General features: G+C 48.3%; 1 protein-coding gene across 5 annotated transcripts in view; it reads right to left on the bottom strand.

Moving 5' to 3' along the window:
• Positions 1-27,383, bottom strand: part of tmcc1a (transmembrane and coiled-coil domain family 1a) — a 145,669-nt gene that overhangs the window by 26,339 nt on the left and 91,947 nt on the right. The window contains exon 1 of one of the 5 annotated variants that reach the window (XM_078209306.1): positions 11,151-11,394. The exons of the other annotated variants lie outside the window; for them this stretch is intronic. Coding sequence (XP_078065432.1) covers positions 11,151-11,189 — 39 coding nt within the window. The 5' untranslated portion in view covers positions 11,190-11,394. Of the gene's footprint in view, positions 1-11,150; positions 11,395-27,383 lie in introns of those variants that run through there. 5 annotated transcript variants of the gene reach the window in all.

The following is a 27,383-nucleotide window of genomic DNA, read 5'->3' as shown; positions in this document are numbered from 1 at the left end:
TTTTACTTTAAAGTTAACCATAGTTGCAAAATCTCCTCTTTCCAATCTTGTGTGCGTGTATGAAGTTGCAATCAGTCCCTGGGTTTGAATGCATGAATAAACTATACTTCTGATTTGACCCTAAAGAGGGTTTGCTGCGAGTCACTTTAAAGTTTGACCTCACATAGACGGTTGAGAAAAGCATGCTTCAGCCATTTCAAAAACATCTCTGCTTACAACCAGATGGCAAGAAAATAAAGTTTAGTTTTGCTTCTCTCTCATGTCAATAACTGCTGTCAATTCATGTATCTTGTTACAAATTCTGCATGCATTAAGATAAATGGCCTTTAATTCAGTCTTTATACCATTTTTCCCCTACTCTGACCCTATTTGTTGGTACACTTTTGTCTTTGTACACTTTGTCGCTTCCTGTCATGCTGTGATTTTCACTCCCCACATCACTTCCCTGTACTATCGTCTGGTCCTTTGTTAACTTTCAAAATCTCAGCACAGATCCTCTTTCCCTCCTTTAAGCTGATCTACTGCATTCGCTGCTCCCAATGCCATCTACTCTACAGCAGAGAGACCAAATGCAGACTGGGTGACCACTTTGCAGAACATCTTCAATCCGTTTGCAAGCAGGACCCAGAACTTCCCACTGCTTGCCATTTCAGCACACATTTCCTGCTGTCATGTCCACATGCCTGTCCTTAGCCTGTTGCAATGTTCCGGTGAACCCCAACGCAAACTGGAGGAACAGCACCTCATCTTCCAATTAGGCACTTTACAACCTTCCGGACTGAACGTTGAATTCAACTTTAGAGCATGAACTCTCTCCTCCACTCCATTTACTTCATTTAATCCAGTCCAAAGATGTGCGGGTTAGGTTGATTGGCCATGCTAAAATTGCCCTTAAGTGTCCTGGGATGCGTAGGTTCGAGGGATTAGTGGGTAAATATGTAGGGATATGGGGGTAGGACCTGGGTGGGATTGTGGTCGGTGCAGACTCGATGGGCCGAATGGCCTCTTTCTGTGCTGTAGGGTTTCTAAGATTTCTAAGATTTCTTTCTAAGATTTCTAATTTATTTTTTATTATTTTATATTTTATAAAAATATTTGAATTTCTTCCATCATTTTTTAAAATCTCGCTTTCCATCTTGTTTCCCCTCCCCCATCCCCACTAGGGCCATCTGTTACATGCCTGAGGTTGTCCTTTGACACTCTGCACCTTTATTCTGCTCTTTACACATTCTGATCTCTCAATATGCACTATCAGCACCCTTCTCAACCACGATCACCATTTACATTTCCTTTGTTTTTTGACAATGACATCTTGGTCAATTACACCACCCCTCACCCTTACTGTATAAATCTCATCCTTTTTTTTCATCTTCAGCTCGAACGAAGGGTCATCCAGACTCAAAACGTTGGCTCTATTCTCTCACCACAGATGCCGTCATACCGGCTGAGACTTTCCACCATTTTCTGTTTTTGTTGCTCGTGAATGAACTGTTGCATTTTGCACAGTAGTCAAAGATACTCACAGATGCTATTATACTATCGAGCGACAGAAGCTTGTTTTTAAAGGACAGGCCTACAATCCAGAGGCCAGAACTTTGATTCACAGCTTGGCCTGGGTCCATGGAAAAGAAGCTAAATACTACTGGCACAGTGAGTCACATGAACAGGGAGAAGTGGCAACTTTGCATGTACACACATAATGCGGCTACTGTGAACAGAATCATCTGTATAATGCTGAGCGGTTTAAAGTTCTATGTGAGGCTGACAAGCCAAGCCTGGCTAGTCTGATGTATAGTGAGCATGAAGTTAAAAATTGTATTTCAGAGGAGAGCAAGTTGTGCTTTTGCTATTTGACATGAGTCTAGAGAGAATAATTTCACTATGTTTACAAATTAACTTTTAACATCGGGATTTAACCAGGGTGAGGGAGATCTCCTTGGGACTGGAGAGGACCTTAGAGGGGAAGGATCCAGATGTCATGGTCCATGTGGGAACCAACAGCATCGGTAGACCTAAGAAAGAGGTTCTTCAAAGGGAATTTGAGCAACGAGGGACTACATTAAAAAGCTGAATCACAGAAGCAATGATCTCACATTCCATTCATTCACAAACATATCTTGCATTAATAACCCAATTACAGGCTTAAAGTTTGTATTGAATGCTTTCATTGCTTATCCAGTCTGTAGTTTGCACAAAGGGGTAAATTCAGGTGGCAGCACAGGATGTTCCCCAGCAGCCTCACTCACAGTTACAATCCCTGGCTCATTAGTTTACTCACGGGATGTGGGTGTTGCTGGCTAGCCCAGCAATTATTGCCCATCCCTAAATGCCCTCAGGAAGGTGGCATTCCGCCTTCTTGCAGTTCATATGAACACCCATCGTGTTGTTAGGAGGGGACACATTGAGACCACGGGTAGGTAAAGGACATTCAGGTCAAAGGGGACAGCTTGTGCAGCACCTGCTGACAATAAACCCGGAATATATTTAGAATTAAAACCCAAAATTGGGAGGATCTGTCAAATCAAATCGACTGCTGCACAAAGAATGAAGTTTCATAATTGATGATGAGAAATGAAGTGGTTTCCAATGACAGAGGAGAAGGAATTCTGTGGGTGAGTGATTCGCTGCAATCCCTTAACCTGTGTGTGAATTTAGCTAGACACATAAGAATGTGGGGGTATAAATGTGTGTGCAGGTACACGCTTGTATATGGAAATGTGCACACACACACGACATTAGTGCAGTTGTGTACATGCATCAATGTGGTGCTATATGAAGAACATAGACAAATTATTTTTTTCTGTTAGATGGAAGGTCCTGGCAATCATTGGGTCAATTTACCCAGACAGGAAATAACCAAAGGTTTTATAAGGGTGTTTTTTATTGAACGGAGTGCAGCCTCATTCGAGACGGTGAGTCACTGAACCCCCCCAGCAACTGACAGGGATCTCTCTCATTACATTGGCCCCTGAGAACAAGGAACTATTTGGATTTCTCAAGTATCTTTTGACAAAATGAAATATCTCTGAATGCTCTGCAGGAGTGTTATTAGACACACTTATTTCACACAGTTTGTGTTAAAGGAGAGTCAGAGAGGTAATTCCAGAGCTTCCAGTCCTGGCAGCTAATGACAGAGTCAGCAATGGGGGAGAAGTTCTAATCAGGAGTGCGCACAAGGCCTGACTTAGTGCGGTGCAGAGGTGAGGGTGATTGTGGGAGGCACAAGGATAGGGAGGGCTTAGTCCATGGAAGGATTGAAAACCAAGGATGGGAATTGAAGACTGAGGTGTTGTCAGACCTGTATCTCAGTGAGCACAGTGGTGATGGGTAAACAGGAGCTGGTGTGAGATAGGATACTGGTAACAGAGTTTGGATGATACACATTGACTCAACACATTATGTTTCCTACATAAAAGCCCCTGTGTGGCAAAACACGCTTTCACAGCAGCAAGTTATTACTATCTGTCCAACCAAACATTACACATACTCAATCCGAGGTACAATGTAAACATCCCTCCTATAAAGATCACTCATACAGCTTTCAAAATCAGCAACAACATTAGCACTGATATGAAATAGTGGTAGCAAAGACATTAATTAGATATCCATTTCAAATATTAGGAATTCTTGTACATTTTAAACTCATTATACATCAATGAGTCACATCTTTGAACCAAAAAGGAGGGTCTATTATTCAGCCATGGATGAGAGACAGTTTCTTGCACCTGGGTGCAGACATTAAAGATGTGATCTGGGTTGACGCATTGGGGGCAGTATTGGTGAGGTTGCTGTCTTACAGTTGAGAGTTTAAACCAAGGCCACACCTGCCCTTTCAAGCGGATATAAAAAAATCTCACATGGCATTCTTTGAAGGAAAACAGGGGAAGTGTCCCAGTGTCCTATTTAATATTTACCGTCTAACACTAAATACAGACGACCCAGTCATTTACTCTATTGCAGTTAGTGTGATTTTGCTACACACAAATTGTCAGGTTTGCTACAACGGGGAGGTCACTTCAGGCTGACTTTGGGATGTCCTAGGTTTGTCATTGGCAGTGTAGATCTAGCAGTCTTTCTTTCCTTGGCAGGTTGGTGCTTGGATGACAGAAATCCCTCCCCTCCTCTCAGATTGAGCAGAAAATGAGGTTTCGAACTGACTATCAGATATATCCCTCCTGGCACTCATCGTAGGCTGAGAAGCAAACGTGACCAAGAGCAGATACTGCAGTGGCAGATCCTGCCCTGCTGACACGACATAGTCCTCCTCAATAATAGCTCCGTCAAAATTGGGAGAGCTGTCTCATAGGCTAGTAAAGCAACAGCCTGACATAGTCATACTCACAGAATCATGTCCTAGATACCACCATCACCACCCCTGGGTATGTGCTATCCCATTGGCTGGACAGACCTAGCAGAGATGGCAGCACAGTGGTATACAGTGAGGGAGTTGCCCTGGGAGTCCTGAACATCAGACCCCATGAAGTCTCATGGCAGTAAGTCAAAGATGGGCAAAGAAACCTCCTGCTCGTTACCAAATATCATCCTCTCCTCAGCTGATGAATCCGTACTCCTCCACGTTGAACACAACTTGGAGGAAGCACTGAGGGTGACAAGGGCACAGAATGTGCAATGTTCAATTCTGGCCTCGGTAACAGTCTGTGGAGTTTGCACGTTCTCCCTGTGACAGCGTGGGTTTCCTCCGGATGCTCCGGTTTCCTCCCACAGTCCAAAAATGTGCGTGCGGGTTGGGTTGATTGGCCATGCTAAATTGCCTCTTAGTGTCAGGGGGATTAGCATGGTAAATACTTGTGGTTACGCAGACAGGGCCCGGCGGGGGGGCGGGGGGGGGGGGGGGGGAGGGGGATTGTTGTTGGTGCAGGGTCAATGGGCTGAATGGCCTCCTTCTGCACTGTAGGGACTCTATGACAAACTGGGACTGCAGCAGGTGAGGGAACCAACAAGAGAGCAAAACCTGCTAAACCTTCTCCACACCAATCTACTGATCACCGATACATCAGCTAGCGACGCCCATATCCCATGAATGAATATTAAAAAAAAGAAATGGTGGAAGGCATTGGATACAGCAAAGGCTATGGTCCCTGACAATATTGTGGCAATATTACTGAAAATATGTGTTGCAGAACTTGCTGCCCCCCCCTAGCCAAGCTGTTCCAGTACAGCTACAACACTGGCATCTACCCAACAATGTGGAAAATTGCCCAGATATGCCCTGGGCAAATCCAACAAGGTCAATTGCTGACCCATCAGTCTACTCTTGATCATCAGTAAAATGATGGAAGTGGTCGACGACAACGCTATCAAGCAGCACTTGTTCAGTAATACAAAAAGCTAAATACTGTGGATACGAGAAAGCTAAAATAAGACAAAAAGTGCTGGAAAAACTCAGCAGCTGATGGTTCTAATGAAAGATCATTGATCTGAAATGTTAATTGTCTTTCTTTCCACAGATGTTGTCTGACCTGATCCAGAACAAAGCAGCCACTTAACTGGCACCCAACCACCACCTTAAACATTCACTCCCCCCACCACCGACGAACAGTAGCAGCTGTGTGTACAACCTACATGATTCACTACAGGAACTCACCAAGGCTCCTTAGACAGCATCTTCCAAACCCGCAAACACCACCATCTAGAAGGACAAGGCAGCAGATACCTGGGAACACCACCACCTGGAAGTTCCCCTCCAAGCCACTTACCACCCTGACTTGGATGGTCCTTCACTGTCGCTGGGTCAAAATCCTGGAAATCCCTCCCTATCAACACTGTGGGTGCGCCTACACCTCATGGACTGCAGCAGTTCAAGAAGGCAGTTCATCGCCACGTTCTGAAGGATAATTAGGAAGGGGCAATAAATGCTGACCTCGCCAGCAATCCTGTGAATACATTTTAAAAATACCCCAGTTTTCCACAGGTCACAAGAGGAAGAGAAAGCATAGCCAACACAATGCCATACATACAAACAGTCGACAACAGCTGATCAGTGTCCCTTCTGTTCTAGGTCTCCCACCACACAGATTGGATATTATTCCTGTTTGGACACTAGCATAGCCAACAGACGACTCAGACCCTGAAGCAGGGGTGAACGAACTGTCCTGGAGACATCCGTCCCTGTCTCCGCATAGCAACACAGTGTAAATGGATTGTGTGAAGTAATTAGCTTGCTGTGTAGTCAGAGATAGCGGTTCCAAAGCAGAATAGCCCTATTGTATTCCTTGACAAGGAAATGCCCAGAATGTACACACTGCCCACTCCTAGTTAATAATACACAAAGCAGACGGAAAATAACCATTCTGTGCTGAAATCATTATGCTGGAGGATTCAGAGAGTGATCAGTCCCAGCCAGCTCCTACCTCCAACCACCCTTCCAACTTCCTGCCTGTCATCTTCCAATGGCTTACGGGGTTGGAGGAGGTGAAATAGGGAGAGACAAGGTCTTGAACAGGAGAATGAGAATTTTGAAATCGGATATTGTTCCACCAAGTGCAAATGTGGCTAAGTGAGCACAGGAGGTGGTGGATGGACAGGATTAGGTGGGAGTTAGGTGAGCAGAGATTTGTACAACCTCAACGTTATGTCTGGAGGGTGGAAGGTGGGAAGCTGGTTTGGAGATCACTTGAATACTCAAGTCAGGAGGTAACAAAGGCATGGGTGAGGCCATCTGCAGATGAGTTGAAGCAGGGACGGGAAAAATCAATGTCTCGCAGCTGGAAGTCGGTGGGAGAGAGAGAGAAGAGATGGAGTTAGAAACTGAACTTGGGTTCAAATAGCAGAGTAAGGAGCAGTAAGTGAAGTTGCTTCAGCCCATTCAACCTGAATCCTAAAGCAGGCTTTCAGCCTTGCGTTGGTCTGAAGTAACTGCATACAAAGAATGAGACATTAAATATACAGGTGGCAAGTTATTGTGTGTCAAACTGAATATTAACATGCAGCAGGGCAGTTCACCACAATGCAGCCTTCAGGATTCTTTCCTAAACCCAGCTCAACACTCAGGAATTGCAATGCTGCCATTTTAGCAAGAATGACACCAGTCTAGACTCACCAAAGCCTTCAAATTGGACAGCACACTCAGCAACATTGTGCCAGAGTAGTGAATAAAACTGGTGCCATGAAAGTGTATATCACAAAAATTACAAACCTGTTAATTTTGAGAGCGGCACCGCCTGTACAGCCGGACGGGATCGGCCGCACGCACCGCCTGTACAGCCGGACGGGATCGGCCGCATGCACCGCCTGTACAGCCGAACGGGATCAGCCACACGCACCGTCTGCACAGCCGGACGGGATCGGCCGCGCGCACCGCCTGTACAGCTGGATGGGATCGGCCGCCTGTACAGCCGGACGGGATCTGCCGCAAGCACCGCCTGTACAGCCGGACGGGATCGGCCGCACGCACCGCCTGTACAGCCGCACGGGATTGGCCGCACGCACCGCCTGTACAGCCGCACAGGATCGGCCGCACGCACCGCCTGTACAGCCGGACAGGATCGGCTGCACGCACCGCCTGTACAGCCGCACGGGAACGGCCACACGCACCGCCTGTACAACCGGACGGGATTGGCCGCAAGCACCGCCTGTACAGCCGCACAGGATCGGCCGCATGCACCGCCTGTACAGCCGAACGGGATCAGCCACACGCACCGCCTGTACAGCCGCACGGGATCGGCCACACGCACCGCCTGTACAGCCGGACGGGATTGGCCGCACGCACCGCCTGTACAGCCGGACGGGATTGGCCGCAAGCACCGCCTGTACAGCCGGACAGGATCGGCCGCACGCACCGCCTGTACAGCCGCACGGGATCGGCCGCACGCACCGCCTGTACAGCCGCACGGGATCGGCCGCATGCACCGCCTGTACAGCCGTACGGGATCAGCCACACGCACCGCCTGTACAGCCGGACGGGATTGGCCGCAAGCACCACCTGTACAGCCGGACAGGATCGGCCGCACGCACCGCCTGTACAGCTGCACGGGATCGGCCGCACGCACCGCCTGTACAGCCGTACAGGATCAGCTGCACGCACTGCCTGTACAGCCGTACGCGATCGGCCGCACGCACCGCCTGTACAGCCGTAAGCGATCGGCCGCACGCACCGCTCGTACAGCCGTACAGGATCAGCCGCACGCACCGCCCGTACAGGATCGGCCCACGCACCGCCTGTAAAGCCGTACGCGATTGGCCGCACACATCGCCTGTACAGCCGTACAGGATCAGCTGCACGCACCGCCTGTACAGCCGTACAGGATCGGCCGCACGCACCACCTGTACAGCCGTACGGGATCGGCCGCACGCAACGCCTGTACAGCCGTACAGGATCGGCCGCACGCACCGCCTGTACAGCCGTACGGGATCGGCCGCACGCACCGCCTGTACAGCCGTACGGGATCGGCCGCATGCACCACCCGTACAGCCGTACGGGATTGGCCGCACGCACCGCCTGTACAGCCGTACAGGATCGGCCGCACGCACCGCCTGTACAGCCGTACAGGATCGGCCGCACGCACCACCTGTACAGCCGTACGGGATCGGCCGCACGCAACGCCTGTACAGCCGTACAGGATCGGCCGCACGCACCGCCTGTACAGCCGTACGGGATCGGCCGCACGCACCGCCTGTACAGCCGTACGCGATCGGTCGCATGCACCGCCTGTACAGCAGTACAGGATCGGCCGCACGCACCGCCTGTACAGCCGTACGCGATCGGCCGCATGCACCACCTGTACAGCCGTACGGGATCGGCCGCACGCACCGCCTGTACAGCCGTACACGATCGGCCGCATGCACCGCCCGTACAGCAGAACAGGATCGGCCCACGCACTGCCTGTACAGCCGTACGCGATCGGCCGCACGCACCGCCTGTACAGCCGTACGGGATCGGCCGCACGCCCCGCCTGTACGGCCATACGGGATCAGCTGCACGCATCGTCTGTACGGGATCAGCTGTACTCAGCGGAGGTGGTTTGAGCTACCTGCTGGCAGCAGGAGTGATTCAGCTGTCTGGATACCACTCCTTGCCTACCATCTCAATGGAGAAGCATCTAATCTGTACAGTTCAGACCCGTCCCTAAACAACATAGCCGGTGTGAAACCGATATTCCTTGACAACCTCAAGCAGTCCATTGTTCAGTGAGCAGTCAGCAGCATAGTGGAATGGAGCAGAGTCAATACTGGACACAGTAACGCACCATTCACAACTATTACTACTTCAGGGCTGCAGCATTGCACCCAATTCCCAGCACCACTTCATAACGGACATGAAGTGTTTGTAGAAGGTGGAGCAGAGATTTATTAAAATGGTTCCATGGATGAGGAATTACAGTTACACGGATAGACTGCAGAAGCATAGAATGGGAACAACAAGAGATATGATCGAGGTGTTGGAAGAGTTAGATGGAACTAATAAAGCCAAACCGTTTCCATTGGCTGATAATCGGAGAACACAGAGTTAAGGTCATAGAGGTTTACAGCATGGAAACAGGCCCTTCGGCCCAACTTGTCCATGCCGCCCTTTTTTTTAAAACCCCTAAGCTAATCCCAATTGCCCACATTTGGCCCATATCCCTCGATACCCATCGTACCCATGTAACTATCTAAATGCTTTTTAAAAGATAAAATTGTACCCGCCTCTACTACTACCTCTGGCAGCTTGTTCCAGACACTCACCACCCTCTGTGTGAAACATTTGCCCCTCTGGACACTTTTGTATCTCTCCCCTCTCACCTTAAACCTATGCCCTCTAGTTTTAGACTCCCCTACCTTTGGGAAAATATATTGACTATCTACCTTGTCTATGCCCCTCATTATTTTATAGACCTCTATAAGATCACCCCTCAGCCTCCTGCGCTCCAGAGAGAAAAGTCCCAGTCTACGCAGCCTCTCCTTATAACTCAATCCATCAAGTCCCGGTATCATCCTAGTAAATCTCTTCTGCACTCTTTCTAGTTTAATAATATCCTTTCTATAATAGTGACCAAAATTGCATAGAGTGATTGGCAAAAGAAACTGGCAACATAAGGAAAATCTTTTAATGCATGTATACTTAGGATTTGGAATGTACTGTCTGAGAGAGCGAGGAATAGCAATAGCAACTTTTCACAGGGGGTTGGACAAATATGTGAAGGGGAAGAAATTTTGGGGAGGCGGGAGAGAGCAAGTGATTGAGTGCAACTGGATTCAAAAGGGTCAAAGATGGCCCAGTGGTATTATTGCTAGACCTTTAATCCAGGAACTCAGCAAAAGATCTGGGGACCCAGGTTCAAATCCCGCCAGAGCAGATGGTGGAATTTGAATTCAATAAAAAAATCTGAACCAAGAATCTACTGATGAGTACGAAAGCATTGTTGATTGTGGTAAAAACCCATCTACTTCAGTGATGCTCTTTAGGGAAGGAACTCTGCCGTCCTTACCTGGTCTGGCCTGCAAGTGACTCCAGAGCCACAGCAGTGTGGTTGACTCTGAACTGCCCTCTGGCAACTAGGGTTGGGCAATAAATGCTGGCCAGCCGGCAACGTCCATGTCCCACGAATGAATTAAGAAAACGCTTGGTGAGCCCATGCCTGTCAGTACAGCTGTGCTATTCTCCGCACAATTAAGGGACGCATGAACCAGCAGCACGCAGTGACCTGGAGGGGAGATGGTCATTGCCTGATCCCTGGGCACAACTTACTGCTGATATACAGCTCTCACCATCTGAACACACAAGGACACCAAGAGGTACTGCAGTCAGTATGAGGCAAAGGAGGGCAGGAGAGGGGGGACCGGAGGAGGGAACTGGAGGAGAGCAGGCCGGAGCTAACTGCAGATCAGTGTCAAATTACAAAAATGTCACTGATGTAATTGTAGACAAACTTGCTGATTGTCCCTTGGCAAAGCAAGCTGCAAATATATGAGAGGACTTTCTCCAATAACGTGTAAAGGCACAACTCCTCCCAGTTGGAGCGGTTTATCCAAAATGTTTTAAAAGTTGTTGAAAAGCTCTCTCCTCAATTTCAGTTACTGACCCCAGACAGGGCCCAAGTGCACTTAAAACATCAAAGCTTACAAATCTGTTTGAAATGAATAATCGCAAAGATTAGTTAGCAACGATTACAACCAGGCTCGACAGGCAACAGGCAGAGTCACAGACCCACCTTAGAGAATTGTCGTCTCAGACTAAGGCGTTGAACCATCGTCAATCAGCAGCAGCAAAATCGATCAACTCAACTCCACCGGTAGACATTTAACAAGAGTACAAACCAATATGCACACAACATCCCAAATGCAAGCCCTCCTGTACTCTGGAAACCAGGCTTCCTGCAGCAGTGTACTGAGCCAGGTTTCCCGATGGCTGAATACATGGGTACATTACGGGTCCTGACAGAAACCCAACCGATGTCAGCAAAGCTTCAGCAATCAGCTGACAAAATCAGCATGGCTAGTCTCCAGATAGGGTGTGGTCTGCACTGCTCAGTCTAATTGCACTCTGCACCATCTGCCCAGCCCCATCCCCCCACTTTGCTTCAGCACCGCTGATATTTATAAACTGCTGCCCTTTAATCAATGCTGCTTGAGCTTCAGTGACTCAGGCTGCAAATCCATCAACTGCAATTTAGAACAGAGCCAAGGCTAATTCAATCGAAGGGGCTGCAGCTCTTACTGCTTTATCCTGAGCCAGCAGTTTGCAACTCACCACCAGTGACAGGACAGAGAGAAGGCAATTCCTCCAGAACTGCACTGCACACACAAACCAAATAGCATCTCAGCAAAGAGCAACAACCCACTACACTGCAATCTGACTGGCACACTGCCAGTGATCCCGATTGACTCCATTTACACTGCAGGCACTGTCACTGATCCCGATTGACTCCATTTACACTGCAGGCACTGCCAGTGATCCCGATTGACTCCATTTACACTGCAGACACTGCCAGTGATCCCGATTGACTCCATTTACACTGCAGACACTGCCAGTGATCCCGATTGACTCCATTTACACTGCAGGCACTGTCACTGATCCCGATTGACTCCATTTACACTGCAGGCACTGTCACTGATCCCGATTGACTCCATTTACACTGCAGACACTGTCAGTGATCCCGATTGACTCCATTTACACTGCAGGCACTGTCACTGATCCCGATTGACTCCATTTACACTGCAGACACTGCCAGTGATCCCGATTGACTCCATTTACACTGCAGACACTGCCAGTGATCCCGATTGACTCCATTTACACTGCAGACACTGCCAGTGATCCCGATTGACTCCATTTACACTGCAGGCACTGTCAGTGATCTGGATTGACTCCATTTACACTGCAGGCACTGCCAGTGATCTGGATTGACTCCATTTACACTGCAGACACTGTCAGTGATCTGGATTGACTCCATTTACACTGCAGACACTGCCAGTGATCTGGATTGACTCCATTTACACTGCAGGCACTGTCAGTGATCTGGATTGACTCCATTTACACTGCAGGCACTGCCAGTGATCTGGATTGACTCCATTTACACTGCAGACACTGCCAGTGATCTGGATTGACTCCATTTACACTGCAGACACTGTCAGTGATCTGGATTGACTCCATTTACACTGCAGACACTGTCAGTGATCTGGATTGACTCCATTTACACTGCAGGCACTGCCAGTGATCCCGATTGACTCCATTTACACTGCAGGCACTGTCACTGATCCCGATTGACTCCATTTACACTGCAGGCACTGCCAGTGATCCCGATTGACACCATTTACACTGCAGGCACTGTCAGTGATCTGGACTGACTCCATTTACACTGCAGGCACTGTCAGTGATCCCGATTGACTCCATTTACACTGCAGACACTGCCAGTGATCCCGATTGACTCCATTTACACTGCAGACACTGTCAGTGATCTGGATTGACTCCATTTACACTACAGACACTGTCAGTGATCTGGATTGACTCCATTTACACTGCAGACACTGTCAGTGATCCCGATTGACTCCATTTACACTGCAGGCACTGTCACTGATCCCGATTGACTCCATTTACACTGCAGGCACTGCCAGTGATCCCGATTGACACCATTTACACTGCAGGCACTGTCAGTGATCTGGACTGACTCCATTTACACTGCAGACACTGCCAGTGATCTGGATTGACTCCATTTACACTGCAGACACTGTCAGTGATCTGGATTGACTCCATTTACACTGCAGACACTGTCAGTGATCCCGATTGACTCCATTTACACTGCAGACACTGCCAGTGATCCCGATTGACTCCATTTACACTGCAGACACTGTCAGTGATCCCGATTGACTCCATTTACACTGCAGACACTGTCAGTGATCCCGATTGACTCCATTTACACTGCAGACACTGCCAGTGATCCCGATTGACTCCATTTACACTGCAGACACTGCCAGTGATCTGGATTGACTCCATTTACACTGCAGACACTGTCAGTGATCTGGATTGACTCCATTTACACTGCAGACACTGCCAGTGATCCCGATTGACTCCATTTACACTGCAGACACTGCCAGTGATCCCGATTGACTCCATTTACACTGCAGACACTGCCAGTGATCCCGATTGACTCCATTTACACTGCAGACACTGCCAGTGATCCCGATTGACTCCATTTACACTGCAGACACTGTCAGTGATCCCGATTGACTCCATTTACACTGCAGACACTGTCAGTGATCCGGATTGACTCCATTTACACTGCAGACACTGCCAGTGATCTGGATTGACTCCATTTACACTGCAGACACTGTCAGTGATCTGGATTGACTCCATTTACACTGCAGACACTGCCAGTGATCCCGATTGACTCCATTTACACTGCAGACACTGCCAGTGATCCCGATTGACTCCATTTACACTGCAGACACTGCCAGTGATCTGGATTGACTCCATTTACACTGCAGACACTGTCAGTGATCTGGATTGACACCATTTACACTGCAGACACTGTCAGTGATCTGGATTGACTCCATTTACACTGCAGACACTGCCAGTGATCTGGATTGACTCCATTTACACTGCAGACACTGCCAGTGATCTGGATTGACTCCATTTACACTGCAGACACTGCCAGTGATCTGGATTGACACCATTTACACTGCAGACACTGTCAGTGATCTGGATTGACTCCATTTACCCTGCAGACACTGCCAGTGATCTGGATTGACTCCATTTACACTGCAGGCACTGCCAGTGATCTGGATTGACTCCATTTACACTGCAGGCACTGTCAGTGATCTGGATTGACTCCATTTACACTGCAGACACTGCCAGTGATCCGGATTGACTCCATTTACACTGCAGACACTGCCAGTGATCTGGATTGACTCCATTTACACTGCAGACACTGCCAGTGATCTGGATTGACTCCATTTACACTGCAGGCACTGCCAGTGATCCCGATTGACTCCATTTACACTGCAGACACTGTCACTGATCCCGATTGACTCCATTTACACTGCAGACACTGTCACTGATCTGGATTGACTCCATTTACACTGCAGGCACTGCCAGTGATCCCGATTGACTCCATTTACACTGCAGACACTGTCACTGATCTGGATTGACTCCATTTACACTGCAGGCACTGCCAGTGATCTGGATTGACTCCATTTACACTGCAGGCACTGCCAGTGATCTGGATTGACTCCATTTACACTGCAGACACTGCCAGTGATCCCGATTGACTCCATTTACACTGCAGACACTGTCACTGATCCCGATTGACTCCATTTACACTGCAGACACTGTCACTGATCTGGATTGACTCCATTTACACTGCAGACACTGTCACTGATCCCGATTGACTCCATTTACACTGCAGACACTTTCACTGATCTGGATTGACTCCATTTACACTGCAGGCACTGCCAGTGATCCCGATTGACTCCATTCACACTGCAGACACTGTCACTGATCCCGATTGACTCCATTTACACTGCAGACACTGTCACTGATCTGGATTGACTCCATTTACACTGCAGGCACTGCCAGTGATCCCGAGTGACTCCATTTACACTGCAGACACTGTCAGTGATCCCGATTGAGTCCATTTACACTGCAGGCACTGCCAGTGATCTGGATTGACTCCATTCACACTGCAGACACTGCCAGTGATCTGGATTGAGTCCATTTACACTGCAGACACTGCCAGTGATCTGGATTGACTCCATTTACACTGCAGACACTGCCAGTGATCTGGATTGAGTCCATTTACACTGCAGACACTGCCAGTGATCTGGATTGACTCCATTTACACTGCAGGCACTGCCAGTGATCTGGATTGACACCATTTACACTGCAGACACTGTCAGTGATCTGGATTGACTCCATTTACACTGCAGGCACTGCCAGTGATCTGGATTGACTCCATTTACACTGCAGACACTGCCAGTGATCTGGATTGAGTCCATTTACACTGCAGACACTGCCAGTGATCTGGATTGACTCCATTTACACTGCAGGCACTGTCAGTGATCTGGATTGACTCCATTTACACTGCAGACACTGCCAGTGATCTGGATTGACACCATTTACACTGCAGACACTGCCAGTGATCTGGATTGACTCCATTTACACTGCAGACACTGCCAGTGATCTGGATTGAGTCCATTTACACTGCAGACACTGCCAGTGATCTGGATTGACTCCATTTACACTGCAGACACTGCCAGTGATCTGGATTGACTCCATTTACACTGCAGACACTGCCAGTGATCTGGATTGACTCCATTTACACTGCAGGCACTGTCAGTGATCTGGATTGACTCCATTTACACTGCAGACACTGCCAGTGATCTGGATTGACACCATTTACACTGCAGACACTGTCAGTGATCTGGATTGACTCCATTTACACTGCAGACACTGCCAGTGATCCCGATTGACTCCATTTACACTGCAGACACTGCCAGTGATCTGGATTGACTCCATTTACACTGCAGACACTGCCAGTGATCTGGATTGACTCCATTTACACTGCAGACACTGCCAGTGATCCCGATTGACTCCATTTACACTGCAGACACTGTCAGTGATCCCGATTGACTCCATTTACACTGCAGACACTGCCAGTGATCCCGATTGACTCCATTTACACTGCAGACACTGTCACTGATCCCGATTGACTCCATTTACACTGCAGACACTGTCACTGATCCCGATTGACTCCATTTACACTGCAGGCACTGTCAGTGATCTGGATTGACTCCATTTACACTGCAGACACTGTCACTGATCCCGATTGACTCCATTTACACTGCAGGCACTGCCAGTGATCTGGATTGACTCCATTTACACTGCAGACACTGCCAGTGATCCCGATTGACTCCATTTACACTGCAGACACTGTCACTGATCCCGATTGACTCCATTTACACTGCAGGCACTGTCAGTGATCTGGATTGACTCCATTTACACTGCAGACACTGCCAGTGATCCCGATTGACTCCATTTACACTGCAGGCACTGCCAGTGATCTGGATTGACTCCATTTACACTGCAGACACTGTCACTGATCCCGATTGACTCCATTTACACTGCAGGCACTGTCAGTGATCTGGATTGACTCCATTTACACTGCAGACACTGCCAGTGATCTGGATTGACTCCATTTACACTGCAGACACTGTCACTGATCCCGATTGACTCCATTTACACTGCAGGCACTGCCAGTGATCTGGATTGACACCATTTACACTGCAGACACTGCCAGTGATCTGGATTGAGTCCATTTACACTGCAGGCACTGCCAGTGATCTGGATTGACTCCATTTACACTGCAGGCACTGTCAGTGATCTGGATTGACTCCATTTACACTGCAGACACTGCCAGTGATCTGGATTGACTCCATTTACACTGCAGACACTGTCAGTGATCTGGATTGACTCCATTTACACTGCAGGCACTGTCAGTGATCCCGATTGACTCCATTTACACTGCAGACACTGTCAGTGATCTGGATTGACTCCATTTACACTGCAGACACTGTCAGTGATCTGGATTGACTCCATTTACACTGCAGACACTGTCAGTGATCTGGATTGACTCCATTTACACTGCAGGCACTGCCAGTGATCTGGATTGACACCATTTACACTGCAGACACTGCCAGTGATCTGGATTGAGTCCATTTACACTGCAGGCACTGCCAGTGATCTGGATTGACTCCATTTACACTGCAGACACTGCCAGTGATCTGGATTGACTCCATTTACACTGCAGGCACTGCCAGTGATCCCGATTGACTCCATTTACACTGCAGACACTGTCAGTGATCCCGATTGAGTCCATTTACACTGCAGGCACTGCCAGTGATCTGGATTGACTCCATTCACACTGCAGACACTGCCAGTGATCTGGATTGAGTCCATTTACACTGCAGACACTGCCAGTGATCTGGATTGACTCCATTTACACTGCAGACACTGCCAGTGATCTGGATTGAGTCCATTTACACTGCAGACACTGCCAGTGATCTGGATTGACTCCATTTACACTGCAGGCACTGCCAGTGATCTGGATTGACACCATTTACACTGCAGACACTGTCAGTGATCTGGATTGACTCCATTTACACTGCAGGCACTGCCAGTGATCTGGATTGACTCCATTTACACTGCAGACACTGCCAGTGATCTGGATTGAGTCCATTTACACTGCAGACACTGCCAGTGATCTGGATTGACTCCATTTACACTGCAGGCACTGTCAGTGATCTGGATTGACTCCATTTACACTGCAGACACTGCCAGTGATCTGGATTGACACCATTTACACTGCAGACACTGCCAGTGATCTGGATTGACTCCATTTACACTGCAGACACTGCCAGTGATCTGGATTGAGTCCATTTACACTGCAGACACTGCCAGTGATCTGGATTGACTCCATTTACACTGCAGACACTGCCAGTGATCTGGATTGACTCCATTTACACTGCAGACACTGCCAGTGATCTGGATTGACTCCATTTACACTGCAGGCACTGTCAGTGATCTGGATTGACTCCATTTACACTGCAGACACTGCCAGTGATCTGGATTGACACCATTTACACTGCAGACACTGTCAGTGATCTGGATTGACTCCATTTACACTGCAGACACTGCCAGTGATCCCGATTGACTCCATTTACACTGCAGACACTGCCAGTGATCTGGATTGACTCCATTTACACTGCAGACACTGCCAGTGATCTGGATTGACTCCATTTACACTGCAGACACTGCCAGTGATCCCGACTGACTCCATTTACACTGCAGACACTGTCAGTGATCCCGATTGACTCCATTTACACTGCAGACACTGCCAGTGATCCCGATTGACTCCATTTACACTGCAGACACTGTCACTGATCCCGATTGACTCCATTTACACTGCAGACACTGTCACTGATCCCGATTGACTCCATTTACACTGCAGGCACTGTCAGTGATCTGGATTGACTCCATTTACACTGCAGACACTGTCACTGATCCCGATTGACTCCATTTACACTGCAGGCACTGCCAGTGATCTGGATTGACTCCATTTACACTGCAGACACTGCCAGTGATCCCGATTGACTCCATTTACACTGCAGACACTGTCACTGATCCCGATTGACTCCATTTACACTGCAGGCACTGTCAGTGATCTGGATTGACTCCATTTACACTGCAGACACTGCCAGTGATCCCGATTGACTCCATTTACACTGCAGGCACTGCCAGTGATCTGGATTGACTCCATTTACACTGCAGACACTGTCACTGATCCCGATTGACTCCATTTACACTGCAGGCACTGTCAGTGATCTGGATTGACTCCATTTACACTGCAGACACTGCCAGTGATCTGGATTGACTCCAATTACACTGCAGACACTGTCACTGATCCCGATTGACTCCATTTACACTGCAGGCACTGCCAGTGATCTGGATTGACACCATTTACACTGCAGACACTGCCAGTGATCTGGATTGAGTCCATTTACACTGCAGGCACTGCCAGTGATCTGGATTGACTCCATTTACACTGCAGGCACTGTCAGTGATCTGGATTGACTCCATTTACACTGCAGACACTGCCAGTGATCTGGATTGACTCCATTTACACTGCAGACACTGTCAGTGATCTGGATTGACTCCATTTACACTGCAGGCACTGTCAGTGATCCCGATTGACTCCATTTACACTGCAGACACTGTCAGTGATCTGGATTGACTCCATTTACACTGCAGACACTGTCAGTGATCTGGATTGACTCCATTTACACTGCAGACACTGTCAGTGATCTGGATTGACTCCATTTACACTGCAGGCACTGCCAGTGATCTGGATTGACACCATTTACACTGCAGACACTGCCAGTGATCTGGATTGAGTCCATTTACACTGCAGGCACTGCCAGTGATCTGGATTGACTCCATTTACACTGCAGACACTGCCAGTGATCTGGATTGACTCCATTTACACTGCAGACACTGCCAGTGATCTGGATTGACTCCATTTACACTGCAGGCACTGTCAGTGATCTGGATTGACTCCATTTACACTGCAGGCACTGTCAGTGATCTGGATTGACTCCATTTACACTGCAGACACTGCCAGTGATCTGGATTGACTCCATTTACACTGCAGACACTGTCACTGATCCCGATTGACTCCATTTACACTGCAGACACTGCCAGTGATCTGGATTGACTCCATTTACACTGCAGGCACTGTCAGTGATCTGGATTGACTCCATTTACACTGCAGGCACTGCCAGTGATCTGGATTGACTCCATTTACACTGCAGACACTGCCAGTGATCTGGATTGACTCCATTTACACTGCAGACACTGTCACTGATCCCGATTGACTCCATTTACACTGCAGACACTGCCAGTGATCTGGATTGAGTCCATTTACACTGCAGACACTGCCAGTGATCTGGATTGACTCCATTTACACTGCAGACACTGCCAGTGATCTGGATTGACTCCATTTACACTGCAGACACTGCCAGTGATCTGGATTGACTCCATTTACACTGCAGACACTGCCAGTGATCTGGATTGAGTCCATTTACACTGCAGACACTGCCAGTGATCTGGATTGAGTCCATTTACACTGCAGACACTGCCAGTGATCTGTATTGAGTCCATTTACACTGCAGACACTGTCACTGATCCCGATTGACTCCATTTACACTGCAGGCACTGCCAGTGATCTGGATTGAGTCCATTTACACTGCAGACACTGCCAGTGATCTGGATTGACTCCATTTACACTGCAGACACTGCCAGTGATCTGGATTGAGTCCATTTACACTGCAGACACTGCCAGTGATCTGGATTGACTCCATTTACACTGCAGACACTGCCAGTGATCTGGATTGAGTCCATTTACACTGCAGACACTGCCAGTGATCTGGATTGAGTCCATTTACACTGCAGACACTGCCAGTGATCTGTATTGAGTCCATTTACACTGCAGACACTGTCACTGATCCCGATTGACTCCATTTACACTGCAGGCACTGTCACTGATCCCGATTGACTCCATTTACACTGCAGACACTGTCACTGATCCCGATTGACTCCATTTACACTGCAGGCACTGTCACTGATCCCGATTGACTCCATTTACACTGCAGGCACTGCCAGTGATCTGGATTGACTCCATTTACACTGCAGGCACTGTCACTGATCCCGATTGACTCCATTTACACTGCAGGCACTGTCACTGATCCCGATTGACTCCATTTACACTGCAGGCACTGCCAGTGATCCCGATTGACACCATTTACACTGCAGACACTGCCAGTGATCTGGATTGACTCCATTTACACTGCAGACACTGCCAGTGATCCCGATTGACTCCATTTACACTGCAGACACTGCCAGTGATCTGGATTGACTCCATTTACACTGCAGACACTGCCAGTGATCTGGATTGACTCCATTTACACTGCAGACACTGCCAGTGATCTGGATTGACTCCATTTACACTGCAGGCACTGTCAGTGATCTGGATTGACTCCATTTACACTGCAGACACTGCCAGTGATCTGGATTGACTCCATTTACACTGCAGACACTGTCAGTGATCTGGATTGACTCCATTTACACTGCAGACACTGCCAGTGATCTGGATTGACTCCATTTACACTGCAGGCACTGCCAGTGATCTGGATTGACTCCATTTACACTGCAGGCACTGTCACTGATCCCGATTGACTCCATTGACACTGCAGGCACTGCCAGTGATCCCGATTGACACCATTTACACTGCAGACACTGTCAGTGATCTGGATTGACTCCATTTACACTGCAGACACTGCCAGTGATCTGGATTGACTCCATTTACACTGCAGGCACTGCCAGTGATCTGGATTGACTCCATTTACACTGCAGACACTGCCAGTGATCTGGATTGACTCCATTTACACTGCAGACACTGTCAGTGATCTGGATTGACTCCATTTACACTGCAGGCACTGTCAGTGATCTGGATTGACTCCATTTACACTGCAGACACTGCCAGTGATCTGGATTGACACCATTTACACTGCAGACACTGCCAGTGATCTGGATTGACTCCATTTACACTGCAGCCACTGCCAGTGATCTGGATTGACTCCATTTACACTGCAGACACTGTCAGTGATCTGGATTGACTCCATTTACACTGCAGACACTGCCAGTGATCTGGATTGACTCCATTTACACTGCAGGCACTGCCAGTGATCTGGATTGACTCCATTTACACTGCAGACACTGCCAGTGATCTGGATTGACTCCATTTACACTGCAGACACTGCCAGTGATCTGGATTGACTCCATTTACACTGCAGGCACTGCCAGTGATCTGGATTGACTCCATTTACACTGCAGTCACTGCCAGTGATCTGGATTGACTCCATTTACACTGCAGACACTGCCAGTGATCTGGATTGACTCCATTTACACTGCAGACACTGTCAGTGATCCCGATTGACTCCATTTACACTGCAGACACTGCCAGTGATCTGGATTGACTCCATTTACACTGCAGACACTGTCAGTGATCCCGATTGACTCCATTTACACTGCAGACACTGCCAGTGATCTGGATTGACTCCATTTACACTGCAGACACTGCCAGTGATCTGGATTGACTCCATTTACACTGCAGACACTGTCAGTGATCTGGATTGACTCCATTTACACTGCAGGCACTGCCAGTGATCTGGATTGACTCCATTTACACTGCAGGCACTGCCAGTGATCCCGATTGACTCCATTTACACTGCAGACACTGCCAGTGATCTGGATTGACTCCATTTACACTGCAGACACTGCCGGTGATCTGGATTGACTCCATTTACACTGCAGACACTGCCAGTGATCTGGATTGACTCCATTTACACTGCAGGCACTGCCAGTGATCTGGATTGACTCCATTTACACTGCAGACACTGCCAGTGATCTGGATTGACTCCATTTACACTGCAGACACTGCCAGTGATCTGGATTGACTCCATTTACACTGCAGACACTGTCAGTGATCTGGATTGACTCCATTTACACTGCAGACACTGCCAGTGATCTGGATTGACTCCATTTACACTGCAGACACTGCCAGTGATCTGGATTGACTCCATTTACACTGCAGACACTGCCAGTGATCTGGATTGACTCCATTTACACTGCAGACACTGTCAGTGATCTGGATTGACTCCATTTACACTGCAGACACTGCCAGTGATCTGGATTGACTCCATTTACACTGCAGACACTGTCAGTGATCTGGATTGACTCCATTTACACTGCAGACACTGCCAGTGATCTGGATTGACTCCATTTACACTGCAGGCACTGCCAGTGATCTGAATTGACACCATTTACACTGCAGGCACTGTCAGTGATCTGGATTGACTCCATTTACACTGCAGACACTGCCAGTGATCTGGATTGACTCCATTTACACTGCAGGCACTGCCAGTGATCTGGATTGACTCCATTTACACTGCAGGCACTGCCAGTGATCTGGATTGACTCCATTTACACTGCAGACACTGCCAGTGATCTGGATTGACACCATTTACACTGCAGGCACTGTCAGTGATCTGGATTGACACCATTTACACTGCAGGCACTGCCAGTGATCTGGATTGACTCCATTTACACTGCAGACACTGCCAGTGATCTGGATTGACACCATTTACACTGCAGACACGGCCAGTGATCTGGATTGACTCCATTTACACTGCAGACACTGCCAGTGATCTGGATTGACACCATTTACACTGCAGGCACTGCCAGTGATCTGGATTGACACCATTTACACTGCAGGCACTGCCAGTGATCTGGATTGACACCATTTACACTGCAGGCACTGTCAGTGATCTGGATTGACACCATTTACACTGCAGACACTGCCAGTGATCTGGATTGACACCATTTACACTGCAGGCACTGCCAGTGATCTGGATTGACTCCATTTACACTGCAGACACTGTCAGTGATCTGGATTGACACCATTTACACTGCAGACACTGTCAGTGATCTGGATTGACTCCATTTACACTGCAGACACTGTCAGTGATCTGGATTGACACCATTTACACTGCAGACACTGTCAGTGATCTGGATTGACTCCATTTACACTGCAGGCACTGCCAGTGATCTGGATTGACTCCATTTACACTGCAGACACTGTCAGTGATCTGGATTGACTCCATTTACACTGCAGGCACTGCCAGTGATCTGGATTGACTCCATTTACACTGCAGACACTGTCAGTGATCTGGATTGACTCCATTTACACTGCAGACACTGCCAGTGATCTGGATTGACTCCATTTACACTGCAGACACTGTCAGTGATCCCGATTGACTCCATTTACCCTGCAGGCACTGTCAGTGATCTGGATTGACTCCATTTACACTGCAGACACTGTCAGTGATCTGGATTGACTCCATTTACACTGCAGGCACTGTCAGTGATCTGGATTGACTCCATTTACACTGCAGACACTGCCAGTGATCTGGATTGACACCATTTACACTGCAGACACTGCCAGTGATCTGGATTGACTCCATTTACACTGCAGCCACTGCCAGTGATCTGGATTGACTCCATTTACACTGCAGACACTGTCAGTGATCTGGATTGACTCCATTTACACTGCAGACACTGCCAGTGATCTGGATTGACTCCATTTACACTGCAGGCACTGCCAGTGATCTGGATTGACTCCATTTACACTGCAGACACTGCCAGTGATCTGGATTGACTCCATTTACACTGCAGACACTGCCAGTGATCTGGATTGACTCCATTTACACTGCAGGCACTGCCAGTGATCTGGATTGACTCCATTTACACTGCAGTCACTGCCAGTGATCTGGATTGACTCCATTTACACTGCAGACACTGCCAGTGATCTGGATTGACTCCATTTACACTGCAGACACTGTCAGTGATCCCGATTGACTCCATTTACACTGCAGACACTGCCAGTGATCTGGATTGACTCCATTTACACTGCAGACACTGTCAGTGATCCCGATTGACTCCATTTACACTGCAGACACTGCCAGTGATCTGGATTGACTCCATTTACACTGCAGACACTGCCAGTGATCTGGATTGACTCCATTTACACTGCAGACACTGTCAGTGATCTGGATTGACTCCATTTACACTGCAGGCACTGCCAGTGATCTGGATTGACTCCATTTACACTGCAGGCACTGCCAGTGATCCCGATTGACTCCATTTACACTGCAGACACTGCCAGTGATCTGGATTGACTCCATTTACACTGCAGACACTGCCGGTGATCTGGATTGACTCCATTTACACTGCAGACACTGCCAGTGATCTGGATTGACTCCATTTACACTGCAGGCACTGCCAGTGATCTGGATTGACTCCATTTACACTGCAGACACTGCCAGTGATCTGGATTGACTCCATTTACACTGCAGACACTGCCAGTGATCTGGATTGACTCCATTTACACTGCAGACACTGTCAGTGATCTGGATTGACTCCATTTACACTGCAGACACTGCCAGTGATCTGGATTGACTCCATTTACACTGCAGACACTGCCAGTGATCTGGATTGACTCCATTTACACTGCAGACACTGCCAGTGATCTGGATTGACTCCATTTACACTGCAGACACTGTCAGTGATCTGGATTGACTCCATTTACACTGCAGACACTGCCAGTGATCTGGATTGACTCCATTTACACTGCAGACACTGTCAGTGATCTGGATTGACTCCATTTACACTGCAGACACTGCCAGTGATCTGGATTGACTCCATTTACACTGCAGGCACTGCCAGTGATCTGAATTGACACCATTTACACTGCAGGCACTGTCAGTGATCTGGATTGACTCCATTTACACTGCAGACACTGCCAGTGATCTGGATTGACTCCATTTACACTGCAGGCACTGCCAGTGATCTGGATTGACTCAATTTACACTGCAGGCACTGCCAGTGATCTGGATTGACTCCATTTACACTGCAGACACTGCCAGTGATCTGGATTGACACCATTTACACTGCAGGCACTGTCAGTGATCTGGATTGACACCATTTACACTGCAGGCACTGCCAGTGATCTGGATTGACTCCATTTACACTGCAGACACTGCCAGTGATCTGGATTGACACCATTTACACTGCAGACACTGCCAGTGATCTGGATTGACTCCATTTACACTGCAGACACTGCCAGTGATCTGGATTGACACCATTTACACTGCAGGCACTGCCAGTGATCTGGATTGACACCATTTACACTGCAGGCACTGCCAGTGATCTGGATTGACACCATTTACACTGCAGGCACTGTCAGTGATCTGGATTGACACCATTTACACTGCAGACACTGCCAGTGATCTGGATTGACACCATTTACACTGCAGGCACTGCCAGTGATCTGGATTGACTCCATTTACACTGCAGACACTGTCAGTGATCTGGATTGACTCCATTTACACTGCAGACACTGTCAGTGATCTGGATTGACACCATTTACACTGCAGACACTGTCAGTGATCTGGATTGACTCCATTTACACTGCAGGCACTGCCAGTGATCTGGATTGACTCCATTTACACTGCAGACACTGTCAGTGATCTGGATTGACTCCATTTACACTGCAGGCACTGCCAGTGATCTGGATTGACTCCATTTACACTGCAGACACTGTCAGTGATCTGGATTGACTCCATTTACACTGCAGACACTGCCAGTGATCTGGATTGACTCCATTTACACTGCAGACACTGTCAGTGATCCCGATTGACTCCATTTACCCTGCAGGCACTGTCAGTGATCTGGATTGACTCCATTTACACTGCAGACACTGTCAGTGATCTGGATTGACTCCATTTACACTGCAGGCACTGCCAGTGATCTGGATTGACTCCATTTACACTGCAGGCACTGCCAGTGATCCCGATTGACTCCATTTACACTGCAGACACTGCCAGTGATCCCGATTGACTCCATTTCCACTGCAGACACTGCCAGTGATCTGGATTGACTCCATTTACACTGCAGGCACTGTCAGTGATCCCGATTGACTCCATTTACACTGCAGGCACTGCCAGTGATCCCGATTGACTCCATTTACACTGCAGACACTGTCAGTGATCTGGATTGACTCCATTTACACTGCAGACACTGTCACTGATCCCGATTGACTCCATTTACACTGCAGGCACTGTCAGTGATCCCGATTGACTCCATTTACACTGCAGACACTGTCAGTGATCTGGACTGACTCCATTTACACTGCAGGCACTGTCAGTGATCCCGATTGACTCCATTTACACTGCAGGCACTGCCAGTGATCTGGATTGACTCCATTTACACTGCAGACACTGTCAGTGATCTGGATTGACTCCATTTACACTGCAGACACTGCCAGTGATCCCGATTGACTCCATTTACACTGCAGACACTGCCAGTGATCTGGATTGACTCCATTTACACTGCAGGCACTGTCAGTGATCCCGATTGACTCCATTTACACTGCAGGCACTGCCAGTGATCCCGATTGACTCCATTTACACTGCAGACACTGTCAGTGATCTGGATTGACTCCATTTACACTGCAGGCACTGTCAGTGATCCCGATTGACTCCATTTACACTGCAGACACTGTCAGTGATCTGGATTGACTCCATTTACACTGCAGGCACTGTCAGTGATCCCGATTGACTCCATTTACACTGCAGGCACTGCCAGTGATCTGGATTGACTCCATTTACACTGCAGACACTGTCAGTGATCTGGATTGACTCCATTTACACTGCAGACACTGTCAGTGATCTGGATTGACTCCATTTACACTGCAGACACTGTCAGTGATCTGGATTGA

This window comes from Mustelus asterias, chromosome 3 (assembly GCF_964213995.1).
Source record: "Mustelus asterias chromosome 3, sMusAst1.hap1.1, whole genome shotgun sequence".
Lineage (NCBI taxonomy): Eukaryota > Metazoa > Chordata > Chondrichthyes > Carcharhiniformes > Triakidae > Mustelus > Mustelus asterias.
This window is presented reverse-complemented; position numbering and strand designations above follow the sequence as displayed.